We start from the raw sequence: 18,548 nt of genomic DNA on the forward strand, positions 1-18,548 counted from the left end.
CCTCCCATAGGCTTTCATAGAGCGCCCTGGCAGCATCACTTCCTCTTCTCCAGGAACACCGATCGAGGCAGCGGCGAGGGTCTCCTCAGGTTATATCCATCTTATCCATTGCCTGTGTCAGTTTTATTGTCCCTGTGGGGGTCTCATTGTGCTTGTGTGTGGTGCGGTGGGCTGAGCTCGCCGCGCTTGTTAAAGGGGCAGTTAACCCTTTATTATCCGGCATTTGTAATAGGGGCAATGGATTCTCAGGAGGGCAAATTTCCTACCGCCTTGGTGGAAAGCCAGGGGACCGCTGTTTCCCCCCCAGGGGGGGATTTAGCCACTATTGTGGCTGGCCTTGCTGCTCAGGTGCAGATGCTGGTGGCTGCTCAATCTACTAAAAGACCCAGAGTTTCTCTTTCCTCTGATTCTGAGGGTGAAGGTGATGGGGCTGTTGTGGCGGGGGCCTCCTTTTCGGGGTCCCGCTAATCCCTGGATCTAGTGGGGTCCGAGGTGGAGGCTGAAGTTGAAGGGGTTGATAATTCTCCCCCTGACTCGCCTGAAGAGCTTGCAATCATGGATGAATTGATTGCTTCCATAAAACAAACGGTGCGTTTGCAGGATGAAGTGTGTCCCCCCGCTGCCTTGGCGGCTTATGGGACGCAGAGAAAACGCAGGACGCCGCAGGTTTTTCCCTGCAATGATGATTTTCAGCGCGCTGTTAAGGAACAATGGCGCAATCTGCGCAAACCTTTTGCTGTACCAAGTAGGTTCAAGCTGCGTTATCCTTTCTCGCCTTCCACTGATGAAAGGTGGTGTGTGCCACCCCCAGTGGATCACGCAATTGCGGTTTTAAACAAATCCACTGCGATTCCTGCAGAGGATTCCCCTGTGTTCCGTGATGCCACGGATAGGAGACTGGAGTCTCTTGCCCGTCATACTTATTCTGTTACGGGTTCTATGCTTAAGGCTCTGTTTGCCTCTCTCATGGCGGCCCAGGCGGTCGCAAGTTGGACGCAGATGCTTAGGCGCATCCTAGTGGCCGATTCGGCCCCGCCGGCGACCCTGGATATGGTGGATCAAATCCACCAGGGTGTCATGTATCTGTGTGATGCGGACTTGGACCTAGTCCCGTTGGCTGCACGTGTGCACAGCGTGGCGGTGTTGTCTCGCCGCCTGGTTTGGTTGAAATGTTGGTCGGTGGACCAGTCTTCACGTAAGACCTTAGCCAATCTGCCTTAGGATGGGTCTCGCCTTTTTGGGGAGTCCTTGGATGTGTTGATTAAGGGGATCACCGGAGGTAAGAGCACTCTCTTGCCCCATTTCCCCAAGGCTAAGGGGGCTTCTGGGAAGAAGCATGCTAATTTTCGGCCCCCTCAGGGGTCCTTTCGTGCCTTTCGGTCGCACTACAAGGGCAAACCCTTCAAAGGTCAAGGCTCTCAGAAGAAGCCCTGGTCTGGAAAACAGAAGTCCGGTCAATCCGGATCCGCAGCCCATAACAGTGCGGCCTGAAGGGGCGCCCTCACCCAGTTTTGGGGTGGGGGGACGCTTGCTCCGTTTTCTTCAGCCCTGGTTGGCCCGCGTGCGGGACAGATGGGTTCAGGAGATTGTTCGATCTGGTTACAAGATCGAGTTTCTCCCTCGGCCGGAGAGCAGATTTTTTCCCTCAAATCTTCAACTGTCTCCAGAGCGTTTACGGGACCTGCACCTGGCGGTGCGGGACCTGAGGGCTCAGGGAGTGGTAGTTCCGGTGCCTCATCGGGACAGATTTCGGGGGTTTTATTCCAATCTGTTCACCGTGCCCAGAAAGGAGGGCAAGGTTCGTCCAATTCTGGACTTGAAGGCTCTGAACCGCTCTGTGCGGGTTCGCAAGTTCCGCATGGAATCCCTGCGGTCGGTGGTGGCTGCCCTGGTTCCGGGGGAATTCATAGCCTCCATCGATTTGAAGGATGCGTATCTTCACATCCCCATTTTCGAGGGTCACCAGAGGTACCTTCGATTTGCCATTGCGGAGGATCACTACCAGTTCGTGGCGTTGCCTTTTGGTCTCGCCTCGGCTCCGCGGGTCTTCACCAAGGTGCTTGCACCGGTTCTGGCATTATTGAGGGCCCAGGGCATTTCTGTCCTGGGGTATCTGGACGACATTCTGGTTCGGTCTGCGACCAGACAGGGTCTGGAGGAGGACCTGTCTGTCACAATGCAAACTCTGCAGGAGTTTGGTTGGACGATAAATTTTCCAAAGTCGACACTGAGTCCGTCGGTTCGTCTTCCCTACCTGGGAATGATTCTGGACTCGGTGCAGGCGAAGGTCTTCCTGCCGGAAGACAAACTCAGGACTCTTCAGGAGGAAGTCAGGTCCCTCAGGGACGTTCCGCTCTCGTCTCTGCGGACGTGCATGAGATGTCTGGGATTGATGGTCTCGGCCTTCGAGGCGATTCTCTTCGCCCAGTTTCACACGCGGGGTCTCCAAGCGGAGATCCTGTCCATGTGGGACGGGCGACCTCAATCTCTGGATCTTCAAATCTCGTTGAGTCATCGCACCAGAAGAGACCTTCTGTGGTGGCTCCAGTCCCCGATGGTGTCCGGGGGCAAGTCGTTTCGTCCTATCTCGTGGACGGTAATCACCACGGATGCCAGCCTGTCGGGCTGGGGTGGTGTTCTGGGCGTTCTGTCCACCCAGGGGACTTGGTCGGAGGGGGAGTCCTCCCTTCCGATCAACATTCTGGAATTGCGTGCGATAAATCTCTGTCTTCATCGCTGGACGGACCGGCTGCAGGGCTGCCCGGTTCGGGTGCAGACGGACAATGCCACGGCGGTGGCCTACATCAACCACCAAGGGGGCACCAGGAGTGCCCGAGCGGCTCGAGAAGTGGCCGACATTCTGTCTTGGGCCGAGACTCATGTCCCGGCGATAACGGCGGTTCACATTCCAGGGGTGGAGAACTGGCAGGCGGACTATCTGAGTCGCCAGACCCTGGATCAGGGGGAATGGTCTCTCCACCCGGCTGTCTTCCAGATGTTGTGCGCGACGTGGGGTCTTCCAGATGTGGACCTGTTCGCGTCTCGTCTCAACGACAAGGTGAGAAGGTTCGTGGCAAGGACGCGCGACCCTCGGGCAGATGCGTCGGACGCGTTAGTGGCCCCGTGGCATCAGTACAGGCTGATGTACGCGTTTCCACCGATTCAGTTGCTGTCCAGGTTCCTTCGCAGGTTACACTCGGAGCGCAGCACGGTGATTCTTGTGGCACCGGACTGGCCTCGCCGGTCCTGGTACGCAGACCTCGTGAATCTGGCGGTCGACGCCCCGTGGCGTCTGCCTCTTCGAGACGATCTCCTGTCTCAAGGACCGATATACCATCCTGCTTTACAGTCGCTGGCTTTGACGGCCTGGCTGTTGAGACCGAGGTCCTGAAGGAGAAGGGTCTCTCCCCAGAGGTCGTTCATACCTTGATCAACGCGAGGAAGTCTTCCTCGGGGAAGGTTTACTACCGTACTTGGAAGGCCTATTTTGCCTGGTGTGAGTCCAGGGGGTTTTCACCCCGCACGTACTCGGTTTCCCGAGTGCTGTCCTTCCTTCAAACGGGTGTCGATCAGCGTTTGGCGCTGGCTACGATAAAGGGTCAGGTGTCTGCGCTGGCCGTTCTGTTTCAACGTCCCGTGGCTTCCAACTCCTTGGTTGGCACTTTTGTTCAGGGAGTGCGGCATCTGGTTCCTCCTAGGAGGGATCCTCTGCCCCCTTGGGACTTGAATCTCGTTCTATCTGTGTTACAACGTGCTCCTTTTGAACAGATCAGGGAGATCTCGTTGTCTATGTTGTCCAAAAAGGTCGCCTTTTTGGTTGCGATCACTTCGGCTCGCAGAGTGTCGGAGCTGGCGGCTTTGTCCTGCAAGTCTCCGTATCTGGTTGTTCATTTGGATAAGGTGGTCTTGCGACCTAATCCTTCTTTTCTTCCGAAGCGAGTTTCGGAATTCCATCTTAATGAGGATATTGTCTTGCCTTCGCTGTGCGCGAAGCCTAAACATCCAAAGGAGGTGAGATTGCATTCTTTGGATGTTGTTCGGGCGATAAGGGTTTACCTTAAATCGACTGAGTCTTTTCGAAAGACGGACTCCTTGTTTGTTCTTCCAGAGGGTCCTCGGAAGGGCATGGCGTTGTCGGCCTCTACCATCGCCAAATGGATCAGGCAGACCATTGAACAGGCCTATGTTTTGCAGGGGAAGGTTCCCCCTGTGCCTGTGAAGGCGCACTCTACTAGATCTTTGAGTACGTCTTGGGCCTGTTGTCATGGGGCTTCCGTTGCCCAGGTGTGTAAGGCGGCGACCTGGTCGACCGTGCATACTTTCACAAAATTCTACAAAGTAGATGTTCAGGCATCGGCGGATGCTTCCTTTGGCCGCAAGGTTCTTAGTGCGGCAATTCCCTAGGGTCCCTTGTTGGGGTCCTCTGGCTGTTGGGATAAGTTTTTTATCCCCTGGTTATTTGTCTTTTCCTGGGTTGTTGCTCCTGTTGAGCACTTGTTTTTCCTGTAGCCCAGCTGGTTTCCTTCCTTTGGTAAGGTTCCTTTCTTTGATGCGGAGACTGCGTTGCCTTTCGGCGCGGATGCGTTTCCCACCCCTCATGTTTGCACTGCTTTGGGACGTCCCCATATGTGACGAATATGAAGAGGCGGCGACTGTCGGAGGACGTAAGAGAAAACGGAATTTTTGTAAAATCTTACCTGTAAAATTCCTTTCTCTGAGTCCTCCGACAGTCGCCGCCCCCGCCCCTCTTTTGGGGTTTGGTTGTATACTCTACTGCTATTCCACTGAAACTGAGATATGGTTGCAGGAAGTAGGAGGGTATTGACTGAGGGGACCACCCCCTGAGGGTGGGATATGTTAAAAGCTTTAATGTTAACATATTCTGTTGCCTAGCTACTCCTTCGGAGCAAAGTCTAATACCCCATATGTGACGAATATGAAGAGGCGGCGACTGTCGGAGGACTCAGAGAAAGGAATTTTACAGGTAAGATTTTACAAAAATTCAGTTTTTTTTTTTTTCTATTTGAGGGTGTATGTTTTTTTGGTTGATGTCTAGTTGTTCCTTGTTAGCGAAGTTTAGCCTTGGGGAATTACGTTTTTTTTTTTTGTGTTGTTTTTTCCCACCCCTCATGCAAATACTGCTTTGGGACGTTCCAATGGTCAAGAAGATATGAAGCTGCGCCTGTCAATGAACAATAGAGAACTGGATTTTTGACTTAGCGTAAAATCCTTTTCTCTGAAGGTCATTGACAGATCCAGCACCTGCTCCTCTAATTATGAATGGGATTGTTTTTTTTTTCTTCTAAATACTGCTTGCAACAAAACTGAGGGCTCTAGCAGAATGTGTGGGTATATGCCTGCAGGGAGACTGCCCCATAGGTGTGGTAAAGCTTTTTCCTTCCTAGACCCAGAGGGCTCTGCATGCACTCCCAGGGGGTCTGCAGGTGAAATTTTATCCTGAGACTCCATGTTACAAAGATTTAATTAAGAGCAGTGTTTCCTTTTGAAAATTGTCTAAAACGCGATCTCACCGCAATCACAGCGGGCTTTCAATCCCTGACTAATATCAGCTAATAGCAGAGTGAATGAGGAAATGGCTGCGTCTGCTGCAACCATATCCAGATGGATCAGGCAGAGGGTGGTTCGGGCTTACTCGCTAAAGGGTCAGGTTCCTCCTTTTCCAGTGAAGGCGCGTTCTACTAGTGCGCTGAGTGCTTCTTGGGCTTTTCGCCATCAGGCGTCAGTGCTTTTACCTGTGCATACGTTCACAAAATTCTACAAAGCAGATGTGTTGGCATCTTCGGATGCTTCCTTTGGCTGCAAGGATTTGCAGGCTGCTGTTTAAAGAGAATCCTTTTTTTCTTTCTCTTTGAGGTGTATGTTTTTTCAAGGTGAGTTCCAGTTGTTCCTGTTTGAGCTCCATGTTACTTGGTTGGCTAGGTTAAGCCTTTGGGGAATTATGTTTTTTTGCGTAATCTTCCCACCCCTTATGATTATACTGATATGCGACATCCCATTGGTATAAAGATGATGGAGCTGCAATTGTCGATTAATAACTTACCCTAAAATCCTTTTCTCTGAAGTTCATCGACAGACGCAGCACCCACCCCTCTACTTCTGAGTGATTGGGGTTTTTTGTCTTCTAAACACTTCTTGCAACTAAACTGATTACTGATAGCAGAGTGTGTGGGTTATGCCTGCAGGGACATCCCCATAGGCTTGGTTAAGCTCTTTTCCTGCCTAGTGCCTATTCCTGCTAGGAGGAGCATAACCCATTGGTCTAAATATGATGGAGCTGCATCTGTCGATTGACTTCAGAGAAAATAATTTTACGGTAAGTTCTTACAAAAATTAAATTTTTTGTCATACAGCTAGGTCAAAATGTATTTAACTACGTCTATGATTAAAAAAATAAAATATCAATATTTATTGGTTTGCGCAAGTTATAGCGTCTACAAACTATGATGTATATACTGGAATTTAGGCAGCTTCTACCTTCTGACTGCCTATCTAATTTCTTAATGTGCTAAAATGGCAAGGCAGTACAACCCCCCCCCCCCCATTACCCCTTTTTGGAAAGTAGACACCCCAAGGAGAGGCATGTTGAGCCCATTGAATATTTAATTTTTTTTGTCACGGGTGTTTGAAAAATGACCAAAAAAAATGTACACAAAGTTGTCAATGAAATTATATTTTCTCTTACGTCCTCCGACAGTCGCCGCCCCCTTCAAAGTCCTCACCAATGGGTATTGACCTTTTCTCCGTAGGAGTAGCTAGGCAACAAGAATTGTTAATACAAAAGCTTTTAGCATAGACACACCCCTAGGGGCTGTCCCCTCAGTCAATACCTCCCTGCACCAGCATTCCCAACTCAGTTTGATCTTGCCTAGCTTGGGAGTAGCTGGCTATCCTGTGCTGTGGCTCAGTCTCAGCCTTCTACCCTTTCTTTGATTTTATTTCAAGTGTTTTCTCTTTTCCTTACTAGCTGTTATTTTGTCAGCCTTAGTTTAGGGATCTTCTGATGAAGAATCTTCATGCGGAGCTGGGTCTCGGACTGGTCGCCCTGGATCCCCAGCCTGCCATCGAGCGTTCAGCTTAGGTTTTACCCTGGCACATTGAACGACCCATCCCTGTTCGCTGCAGGGATGCTGCCTGTGAGGTGGCTACCTCACTGGACGCCATGACTGCGGTCCTCAAGCGTCCTGGCTGCGGCACTCCCTGTCTGCCCTGATAGCGGTTTGTCGCTGGAGATGGCTCCCCACGCCATCTGGTACGGTAAGCACCTTCTGTGTGGGGACCTTCTGTATGGGTGTCAGTCTGTGGCTGTGTATTACCCTCCATGTCTGTGTAACTGGGGGCTCCCTGTCAGATCCCTGTGTGACTGCACTGCCTGTGGGCTGCGAGGGGGGGCCATCCTGCTCTGCTGTCTAATATGCTCTGGGTGCAGTTTTGTGTACAGACATGTGTGTATGCGGCGGTCGTATACTGTGACCGGCCCTGCCCCTATGCAGCGCCGTGTTTTGGCGCCATTCGCCGCCATTTTGGCGGGCGGTACTCATCATGCACATGGCGGCGCCATTTTATTGTAGCCTTCTCCCTCGGCCGAGCAGCCATTTTGCTGGAGCCTTCCATAGGCTATGTCAGTCAGCCAGCATTGCATCACTTCCTCTTTCTCTGGGAACAGCGATCGGTGGCAGCAGTCTGGTGTGCTCTCTCCAGGTTTTTACCTTCTTGTCCTGTCATTCCTTGCTCAGTATTGTCTATCCCTGCGGGGTCAGTGCATACAGCAGTGTGCGGTGGGCTGCGCTCGCCGTGGTATTAAAGGGCCAGTACCTTTATTACTTTTCTGTACTGGGGCATGGATTCTCAGGATAGCAAGTTTCCCCCCGCCCTGGTGGGGGACCAGGGGGCTGCTGCACCCCCCCGAGGGGGCCGATCTGTCCACTGTAGTGGCTTCCTTAGTGTCTCAGGTGCAGATGCTGCTGGCTGAACGATCCGCAAAAAGGGCCAGGTTATCCATTTCCTCTGATTCAGAGGGCGATGTGGCTGCTGTGGCTGGCGTGCCCTTCTCGGGGTCCCGCTCATCTTTGGAACTTGTGGGGTCTGAGGGGGAGCCTGAGGTGGAGGGGGTTGATGTTTCTCCCCCTGGCTCGCCTGAAGAGCTTGCACTCATGAATGAGCTGATTGCTTCCATTAAGGACAGCTTGCACCTGGAGGATGAGCCTACTCCTCCTGCTAGGATGTCTTCCTTTGGGACACAGAGGACTCGCAAATCAGCGCAGGTTTTTCCCTGCCCTGCTGAATTTCACCATACGGTTAATGAACAGTGGCACAATTTAAAGAAGCCCTTTACTGTGCCAAATAAGTTTAAATTGCTTTATCCGTTTGCACCTGCCACCGACGAACGTTGGTGTGTGGCGCCTCCGGTGGATCACGCGGTAGCCGTTTTGAACAAAGCTACTGCGGTGCCTTCTGAGGATACCCCGGTTTTCCGGGACCCTACGGACAGGAGAATAGAGTCTCTTGCCCGTCATGCCTGTATGGTGGCTGGTTCTATGCTGAAGCCTATTTTTGCTTCCATTATGGCGGCACAGGCTGTTGCTGATTGGACCAAGATGCTCAGGCGCACCTTGGCGGCTGATTCCGCTTCACCTACCACGTTGGCTATGGTGGACCAGATCCATCAGGGTGTCATGTACTTGTGCGATGCGGACTTGAATTTAGCTCCCTTGGCTGCGCGCCTGTCCAGCGTGGCGATACTGAATCGTCGTCTGATTTGGCTGAAGAATTGGTCGGTCGACCAATCTTCTCGCAAGACGCTGGGGGATTTTCCCTACGCGGGGTCTCGCCTTTTTGGCGAGGCTTTGGATACCCTGATAAAAGGGGTTACGGGGGGCAAGAGTACTCTCCTGCCCTAGTCTTTCAAGCATAAGTCTTTCCGTGGAAAGCGGAATTCCTCGTCTAGGCCCTCTCAGGGGTCCTTTCGTGCCTTTTGGTCGCAGTCCAAGGGCAAGCCCTTCAAAGGCCAAGGCTCCCAGAAGAAGCCGTGGGCGGGGAAGCAGAAGTCCGGCCAGTCCGGTTCAACTTCCCATGCCACTTCCGCCTGAAGGGGCGCCCTCACCCGTTTCTGGGGTGGGGGGACGTCTGCGCGGTTTCCTACAACCTTGGCTGGCCCGCATTCGGGACAGATGGGTTCAGGAAATCGTTCGATCTGGTTACAAGATCGAATTTCTCTCTCGGCCGGCGGGCAGATTTTTTCCCTCAAATCTTCAGCTGTCTCCGGAGCGCTTGCAGGATTTGCACCTAGCAGTGCGGGCCCAGGGGGTGGTGGTCCCGGTGCCTCATCGGGACAGATTTCGGGGGTTTTACTCCAATCTGTTCACTGTGCCCAGAAAGGAGGGCAAAGTGCGTCCGATTCTGGACTTGAAAGCTCTGAACCGCTTTGTGCGGGTTCGCAAGTTTCGCATGGAATCCCTGCGCTCAGTGGTAGCTGCCCTGAGTCCGGGGGAATTCATGGCCTCCATCGATCTGAAGGATGCGTACCTACACATCCCCATTTTCGAGGGTCACCAGAGGTACCTTCGATTCGCCATTGCGGAGGATCACTACCAATTTGTGGCGTTACCTTTCGGTCTTGCTTCCGCTCCTCGGGTTTTTACCAAAGTGCTGGCGCCGGTTCTGGCCCTGTTGCGTGCACAGGGCATTGCTGTCTTGGGGTATCTGGACGATATCCTGATAAGGTCAAACGCCAGTCAGAGCCTGTTGACCGACCTGTCCACCACGATGCGGACTCTGCAGGAGTTCGGTTGGACCATAAACATTCCGAAGTCGACTCTGTGTCCTTCGGTTCGCCTTCCCTACCTGGGAATGATTCTGGTCTCTGTCCAAGCGAAGGTCTTCCTGTCGGAGGACAAGTTTCGGACTCTTCAGGACGAGGTCAGGTCCCTCAGGGACAACCGGCACTCGTCTCTCCGGACATGTATGAGATGTCTAGGTTTAATGGTCTCGTCTTTCGAGGCGATCCCTTTTGCCCAGTTTCACACGCGGGGTCTCCAAGCGGAGATTCTGGCTGAGTGGGACGGGCGGCCGCAATCCCTGGACCTGCGGATCTCGTTAAGCCACGACACCAGAAGGGATCTTCTGTGGTGGCTCCAGTCCCCGGCGGTGTCGGAGGGCAGGTCTTTTCGTCCATTAATATGGACGGTACTCACCACGGATGCCAGCCTGTCGGGCTGGGGTGGTGTTCTGGGCGTTCTGTCCGCCCAGGGAGCTTGGTCGGAGGAGGAGTCCTCCCTTCCGATCAACATTCTGGAATTGAGAGCGATAAAGCTTTGCCTTCTGAGGTGGACGGACCGGCTTCAGGGCCGTCCAGTTCGGGTTCAGACGGACAATGCCACCGCGGTGGCCTACATCAACCACCAAGGGGGCACCAGGAGTGCCCGAGCGGCTCGTGAAGTGGCCGACATTCTGTCTTGGCAGTTCACATTCCGGGGGTGGAGAACTGGCAGGCGGATTATCTGAGTCGCCAGACCCTGGACCAGGGAGAATGGTCCCTTCACCCGGATGTCTTCCAGATGTTGTGCACGAAGTGGGGTTCCCCAGATGTAGACCTGTTCGCGTCTCGTCTGAACAACAAGGTGGAAAGGTTCGTGGCACGGACGCGCGATCCTCGAGCAGACGCCTCAGACGCGTTAGTGGCGCCCTGGCATCAGTATTGTCTGATGTATGCCTTTCCACCGATTCAACTGCTGTCCAGGCTTCTTCGCAGGTTGGCCTCGGAACCGCACACAGTGATTCTGCTGGCACCGGACTGGCCTCGCCGGTCTTGGTACGCAGACCTCGTAAATCTGGCGGTCGACGCTCCGTGGCGTCTGCCACTTCGAGAAGATCTCCTGTCTAGGCTTGTGACGGTATCAGATTTTCATGCTGCGATTAATTGATTAAGGTTTTGCCACGGTATACGGTATTATCACGGTATTCTATTATTAAATTTAAATTATTAAATTTCCACCTCACTTCAATTTCATTGCCGAATTTAGGGGCTTTGGTTCACTTATGTACATTATTATATAGTCAGTCAGTACAGACTCTGTGAACCAGGCCTAAAATAGGTCATCAAGCAGTGTCTGGCCTAACTGGTGATAACTGGTCCTGGCGCTCGGCTCCGATCCGATGGCCTGGTCATTAAGAGGGCAAATCCTTGTGGTCAAGAAGTGGTTAAACCTGAAGGAGGTGTTGTTTATAAATTACTTTACTATTGCTTTAGGCCTGGTTCACATGTATGCGGGTTGGTGGTTCACATGTATGCGGGTTGGCGGCCCACATTTGCACAGGCATAGCAGCCCATTGATGTGAATGGGCTTGAGCTGCTATGCCTGCGTTTTCAGCTGAAAAAAGGTGCATGCAGAATTTAAAAAAATGCAGTGGCCATGAAATCTATCCTTCTTTTGCACCATGCGACTTACCTGCCTTTGCTGCACACGCAAACTGTTTTTAAATGCCGTGCCCACGTATACAAAAAATGCAGAAAGCTTGCCAGAGCAGGAACTGCAGGTTAGTCGCATGGTGCAAAAGCAGGATGGATTTCAAGGCCACTGAATTTTAAAAAAATGCTGCATGCACCTTTTTTCTGCGGAAAATGAGGGCATAGCAGCCCGTTCAAATCAATGGGCTGCTATGCCTGTGCAAATGTGGGCCGCCAACCCGCATACATGTGAACCGCCAACCCGCATAAATGTGAACCACCAACCCGCATAAATGTGAACCACCAACCCGCATACATGTGAACCGCCAACCCGCATACATGTGAACCAGGCCTAAAGCAATAGTAAAGTCATTAATAGATAAAAACACCGGTCCTCCTGCAGGTTTAACCACTTCTGGTTCGCAAGGATTTGCCCCTTTAAAGACCAGGCCATCAGATCAGAGCGCCAGGACCAGTCATCACCAGGTAGGCCAGACACTGCTTGATGGCTATATAATAATGTAATGTGGGCTGCTATGCGTGTGTGTGTGTATATATATATAATTAGAGCTGCACGATTCTGGCCAAAATGAGAATCACGATTTTTTAGCTTGGAATAAAGATCACGATTCTCTCACGATCTCTGTGTAACAAAAAAAAAAAATTGGGATAACTTTACTGTTACGTTTTTTTTTTTTTTTATTCATTAAAGTCTATTAATTGCGTTTGAAAGACTGCTGCGCAAATACAGTGTGACATAAAATATTACAACCATCGCCATTTTTTTTCTGTAGGGTCTCTGCTAAAAAATATATAAAATGTTTGGGGTTCTAAGTACTTTTCTAAAGTAAAAGTAAACTTTTCTAAAAAAAAACAGATTTTAACTTGCAAGCAACAAGTGTCAGAGAAAGGTCCAGTCTTTAAGAGGTTAAACTTCCTTTCTCCCTGGCAGAGGGAAGGAAAAGATACAATGTAAACATTTTTGTTTATAGTTACTGGGAGACTAATGCTGATAGGCATTAGCTGTGTGAGTGAATGTATCCAGCTCACTGAAATGTATCAATTCACAAGTCAGACCCAGGAGCAGAGAAACTCGGTATTTTAAAAATGCCACAATAACAATACCGTGGCTATGCAATACCGCGATATATCGAATTACCGAAAACCGGCATATGTCTACTCCTGTCTCAAGGACCGATATTCCATCCTACTTTACAGTCGCTGGCTTTAACGGCCTGGCTGTTGAAAGCCAGGTCCTGAAGGATAGGGGTCTCTCCCCTGAGGTCATTCCCGCTTTGCTCAAGGCTAGAAAAGCCTCTTCGGGAAACATCTACTACCGTACTTGGAAAGCGTATTTTGCCTGGTGTGAGTCCAGGGGGTATTCACCTCGCTCATACTCGGTGTCGAGAGTGTTGGCTTTCCTTCAAACAGGCGTGGACCAGCGTTTGGCGTTGGCCATGATTCAGGGTCAGATTTCTGCGCTGGCCATTCTCTTTCAACGCCCTGTGGCGTCTAATTCATTGGTTAGCACCTTTGCGCAGGGGGTGCGACATTTGGCCCCTCCTAGGAGGGCACCTTTACCTCCATGGGACTTGAACTTGGTTCTGTCCGTGTTGCAACAGGCTCCCTTTGAAAAGATCAGGGAGATCTCGTTGTCTCTGTTATCCAAGAAGGTTGCCTTCTTGGTGGCGATCACTTCGGCTCGCAGGGTGTCGGAGCTGGCGGCTTTGTCCTGCATCTCTCCCTACCTGGTGGTCCACAAGGATAAGGTGGTCCTGCGGCCTAACCCATCTTTTCTTCTGAAAAGGATCTCGGAATTTCACCTAAATGAAGACATTGTCTTGCCTTCGCTCTGCCCGAAGCCTAAGCATCCGAAGGAGGTTGCCTTACATTCCTTACATGTTGTCCGGGCGATCAGGGTTTACCTGTTGTCCACTAAATCTTTTCGCAAGTCGGATTCCCTCTTTGTCCTTCCTAAGGGAACTCAGGAAGGACAAAGAGGGAAAAAAAAACCCCTCTTTTGGGGTTTTTGTGTACTCTTATTGCTATGCTACCAAACTGAGTTGGGAATGCTGGTGCAGGGAGGTATTGACTGAGGGGACAGCCCCTAGGGGTGCGTCTATGCTAAAAGCTTTTGTATTAACAATTCTTGTTGCCTAGCTACTCCTACGGAGCAAAGGTCAATATCCATTGGTGAGGACTTGGAAGAGGGCGGCGACTGTCGGAGGACTCAGAGAAAGGAATTTTACGGTAAGATTTTACAAAAAATTCCGTTTTGCTCACACATGCCATGGGTGTATGTGGAATTACAACCCAAAATACTTTTTTCTGCTTCTCCTGAGTATGGGGATGCCCCATGTGGGAGACTTTCTGGCAGTCTAGCTGCGTACAGGACCCCAAAACCTGCCTTTTGGGCTTTCTAAGGGCATAAATTGTTGATGTCACTCCTCACTACTTATCACAGTTTCAGAGGCCATGAAATGCCAAGATAGGACAACCCCCCCCCCCCCCCCCAAATGACCCCTTTTCAGAAAGTAGACACCCTAAGCGATTTGCACAGAGGCATGTTAATATGAAATATTTTATATTTTGCCACAAGTATCGGGAAAAAAAAGCCAAATTTGTTTTTTACACAAAGTTGTCACTTAAATGATATATTGCTCAAGCATGCCATGGGTATATGTGAAATGACACCCCAAAATACATTCTGCTGCTTCTGAGTATGGACATACCACATGTGTGAGACACTTTGTCCGCGTACAGGACCCTGAAAACCAATAACTGCCCTCAGGCTTTTTAAGAGCGTAAATTGTTGATTTCACTCCTCACTACCTATCACAGTTTCGGAGGGCATGAAATTCCAAGACAGCACATCCACCACCCATGACCCCTTTTCGGAAAGTAGGCACCCTAAGCTATTTTCTGGGAGGCATTTCGAGTATTTTGCAGATCTCGGTTTTTGTCACAAAGTTTTGAAAAAAAGAAAAAAAAATATTCTTTCTTCATTTTCCAAAACAAATAGCTGCAAAATACTCACAATGCCTCTTAGCAAATACCTTTGGTTGTCCACTTTCCGAAAAAGGGTCATTTGGTCTGGGTTTGTGCTATCTTGGCATTTCATGGCCTCCGAAACTGTGATAGGTAGTGAGGAGTGAAATCAAAATTTCCGCCCTTAGAAAGCCTGAAGGCAGTGATTTGTTTTCGGGGTCCTGTACACGGCTAAACTGCCAAAAAGTCTTACACGTGGAAGCAGCACAATGTATTTTATGGTGTCATTTAACATATAGCCATGGCATGTTTGAGCGATATATAATTTAAGTGAAAAATTTGTGTTAAAAAATAAATAAATAAAAATGTTGGCAAAATATAAAATATTTCATGAACTCAACATGCCTCTCTGCAAATTGCTTAGAGTGTCTACTTTGCAAAACGTGTTAATATTGGGGGGGCGTTGTGCTATCTTGATATTTCAGGGCCTCCGCAACTGTGATCGGTAGTAAAGAAGTAAAATAAGCAATTTATGCCCTTAGAAAACCTGAAGGCAGTGATTGGTTTTCGGGGTCCCGTACACAGTCCCCCAAAAAGTAGCACACGTGGTATTCTTGTATTTGGGAGAAGCCGCAAAATGCATTTTGGGGTGTCATTCCACATATACCCATGGCATGTGTGAGCAATATATCATTTAGTGACAACTTTGTGTAAAAGGAAAAAAAAATGTAATTTTACCAAAAATTGTGGCAAATTATAAAATATTCCATGGATTCAACATGCCTCTCAGCAAATAGGTTGGGGTGTCTACTTTCTAAAAAGGGGTCATTTAGGGGGTGTTTGAACTGTTGCACAAATACACTAAATTGCCCAATTGTTAGGTGAAATATAAAAAGATGATCTTATGCTGAGTACATACAGTATCTCACAAAAGTGAGTACACCCCTCACATTTTTGTAAACATTTTATTATATCTTTTCATGTGACAACACTGTAAAAATTACACTTAGCTACAATGTAAAGTATTGCGTGAACAGCTTGTATAACAGTGTAAATTTGCTGTCCCCTCAAAATAACTCAACACACAGCCATTAATGTCTAAGCCGCTAGCAACAAAAGTGAGTACACCCCTAACTGAAAATATTCAAATTGGGCCAATTAGCCATTTCTCTATCGTTCACCAACAGACACAGCTCCTTATCTTCATTACTCATAGGGTTATGCTCCTCCTAGGAATAGGCACTAGGCAGGAAAAAAACGTAACTACGCCTATGGGGGCTGTCCCTGCAGGCATAACCCCTCAGACTCTGCTATCACCAAACAGTTTGTTCTGCCTAGTGTTAGGAATAGGACCTATCTCCCTGTCTCCCTGCTGGGACTTCGGTCTTAGCTGTAACAGGGAAAGTTTGTAATTTTTTATTTTTTAACTAGTTAGTTCCTGAGGACTAATATCCAGAGGAACTACAAGCAACAGTTTTACACTGGATAATCTAGATCCTTAAGGTCTCCCGGCCTGGCCAGCTAGCATGAGCAGGTTATAGTCCAGAACTAGGCCTCGCCACGATAGTGCCCCGATGGATGGGGACGAACCTGTGAGTGGACAGTCTTGCTGGGACGCATCGACCTGGAACGCCCTGAGTTGCAGCTTCCCCTTGGCTGACAGCACCCCCATTCTGGGTGGAAGGTGATCTGTTTCGCAGTGGCGCCCACCTGGTACCGTGGTATGGTGAGTAAAATTTTTCCCCCAAAACTCTTAGCAGTCGCGGGGTGGGCATAGGCCCCTTCCTGGAATGGTCAGACCTTAAGGGCTCCCTCTGTTCCCTGGCACCCCAGAGGACTAATCTAGTGTACCCCTTAGCCCCTACCCCTAGCAGGTTTTACCTTGGGGGTGGGGGGGGTAATAATGCGGCCACTATGGCGCATATTTGAGGGGGGTGGATTGTCCTGGGTCGATCCCTGGCTAGGGACCTTTAGATGCCTATTGTTCTGGGACCCCTTTGGGGGGGTCCTGGAGACCGCATTGCATGCCGTGGGGGCTGCCATTTTGCTGTGGTTCATGATCTCTGTGTTCCTTTTAGTTTGCATGGGCAGCCATTTTCTATACTTCCCCCATTGGGAATGTATGAATGAACATTTTCTTGAGGTCTGTGGAATGGACATGCATGTGGCATGGCTTATAATGATAGAGGCAGAGCTGCTTCTTCTTCCTGTGCAGACAGTTGTTAGTTTTGTTTTTATACTGATCAGGCTGAATGCTTCTCTGTGGTCTGGTGATGTCCCTGGGTTTCCCTGTGGGTTTTCTCCTCTTCTGCTCTGCTATTATTACATAATAATTAGGGGTTTTGAATCCGCAGTATTGGTGGAAGCCCTAATAGTTTCTGTGCGGGAAACCCTAAAATTGCCTACTGAACCTACAGCGTCCGATACGCAGGTGTCTTTTGGCTCCCGCAAATCCCTTAGTTCGGGCAAGGTATTCCCTTGTCCAAAATTGTTTCATACCATTGTGGAGATGGACCTAGTAAGGGATTTGCTGCAACCATTTCCAGATGGATTAAGCATACGGTGGCACAGGCCTATTCACTGAGGGGTCAGGTTCCTCCTGTCCCAGGGAAGGCTCTTTCTATGAGAGCGCTGAGTGCCTCTTGGGCTTTTCACCATCAGGCGTCGGTGCTACAAGTTTGCTAGGCGGCAACTTTGGTGTCTGTGTATACGTTCACAAAATTCTACAAGGTAAATGTTTTGGCATCCACGGATGCTTCTTTTGGCCGCGAGGTTTTGCAGGCTGCAGTTTAAAAGAGAAATCGGTTTAGTTTCTTTTTAAGGGTTAAATTTTTTCCTGGGTGAGCTCCAGTTGTTCCTGGTTGAGCTCCATGTTACCTGGTTGGCTAAGTTTAGCCATTGGGGACTTATGTTTTGTTTCTGCATTGTTTCCCACCACTCATGATTATACTGCTTTGAGACATCCCTATGAGTCATGTGGATACGGAGCTGCGTCTGTCGATAAACGATAGAGAAAAATCGATTTTACTTACCGTAAAATCCTTTTCTCTGAAGTTTATCGACAAACGCAGCACCTGCCCCTCTGGGTCTGAGGTATGGGGATTTTGTCTTCTAAACACTGCTTGCAACTAAACAGTTTGAGGATAGCAGAGTCTGAGGGGTTATGCCTGCAGGGACTACCCTCCTAGGTGTGGTTAAGTTTTTTTCCTGCCTAGTGCCTATTCCTAGAAGGAGGAGCATAACCCTATGAGTCATGAAGATGTGGAGCTGCGTCTGTCGAACTTGAGAGAAAAGAATTTTATGGTAAGCTCTTAATAAAAACTGTTTTTTTCCTGGCCTATATTAATAATGTTTTTCATTGTATATATATGGTATTTGGCAAGATTGCAATGTATTTATGTGAAACTTTTTGTGTTTTAGATAAAGAGCTTGGCATCCTTATGCTTGACATCCAAAATTCATTTAAAGGTCTTGGATTAATGGCACCATACAACTGGAAAAAGGGGGAAGGATGTCTTATTAAAGGATCAGACACAATGTCTTACAGAGGGAGTGTTCTTGAAATTCTGGGTGGAGATATGATAAAGGTAATTTTTTTTGTGAAAGTTTGTTAAAATTGAATGTCATGGATTTTGTGGCACAAAGGGGGTCCAGTTCACAAATTTAAAAACAACATGATATTTAAAGGAGAAGTACAGTCAAAGCTTGTTTGGTTGTACTTCTGTGGCTCACAGAAGTGCAGTTCATTCTGCACTCCTGTTACCCATTTTTAGTAGACATCGGACTGTCTGTTGATATCACAGAGTTGGTCCAGGCTGGTAAAAGCTTGCGACCATATGGTTGGGTTCTGCCCAGATGCCTGGACCGACACCCGACTCAGGCTCTCAGCGAGCCGCTACTGTCCCCTCCACAACCCAGAGCTCCAGTAAGCGGTGGCAACAGAGAGCCGATGACTGACAGTCACCTGCTCTCTGTTCATTGAGAACTGAGCGATCAGCCTTAGAGCTGTTGAGGAACATATGCAGCATCGGGCTAATGCTGCATCAACCTAGGTATGTATGATTTCTCAAAAAAAAAAAGAAACTCAATCTCTCTT

General features: G+C 49.4%; 1 protein-coding gene across 1 annotated transcript in view; it reads left to right on the forward strand.

Moving 5' to 3' along the window:
* The window catches only part of LOC309548216 (RING finger protein 17-like), a gene marked incomplete at both ends in the record, with an annotated part of 356,308 nt that overhangs the window by 217,388 nt on the left and 120,372 nt on the right, over positions 1 to 18,548 (forward strand). Inside the window, one exon of the mRNA XM_082248170.1 lies at positions 17,873 to 18,039. Coding sequence (XP_082104296.1) covers positions 17,873 to 18,039 — 167 coding nt within the window. The remainder of the gene's footprint in view (positions 1 to 17,872; positions 18,040 to 18,548) is intronic.

This window comes from Pelophylax lessonae (genome assembly GCF_965119305.1).
Source record: "Pelophylax lessonae genome assembly, chromosome: 2".
In the NCBI taxonomy this organism is placed as follows: Eukaryota; Metazoa; Chordata; class Amphibia; order Anura; family Ranidae; genus Pelophylax; species Pelophylax lessonae.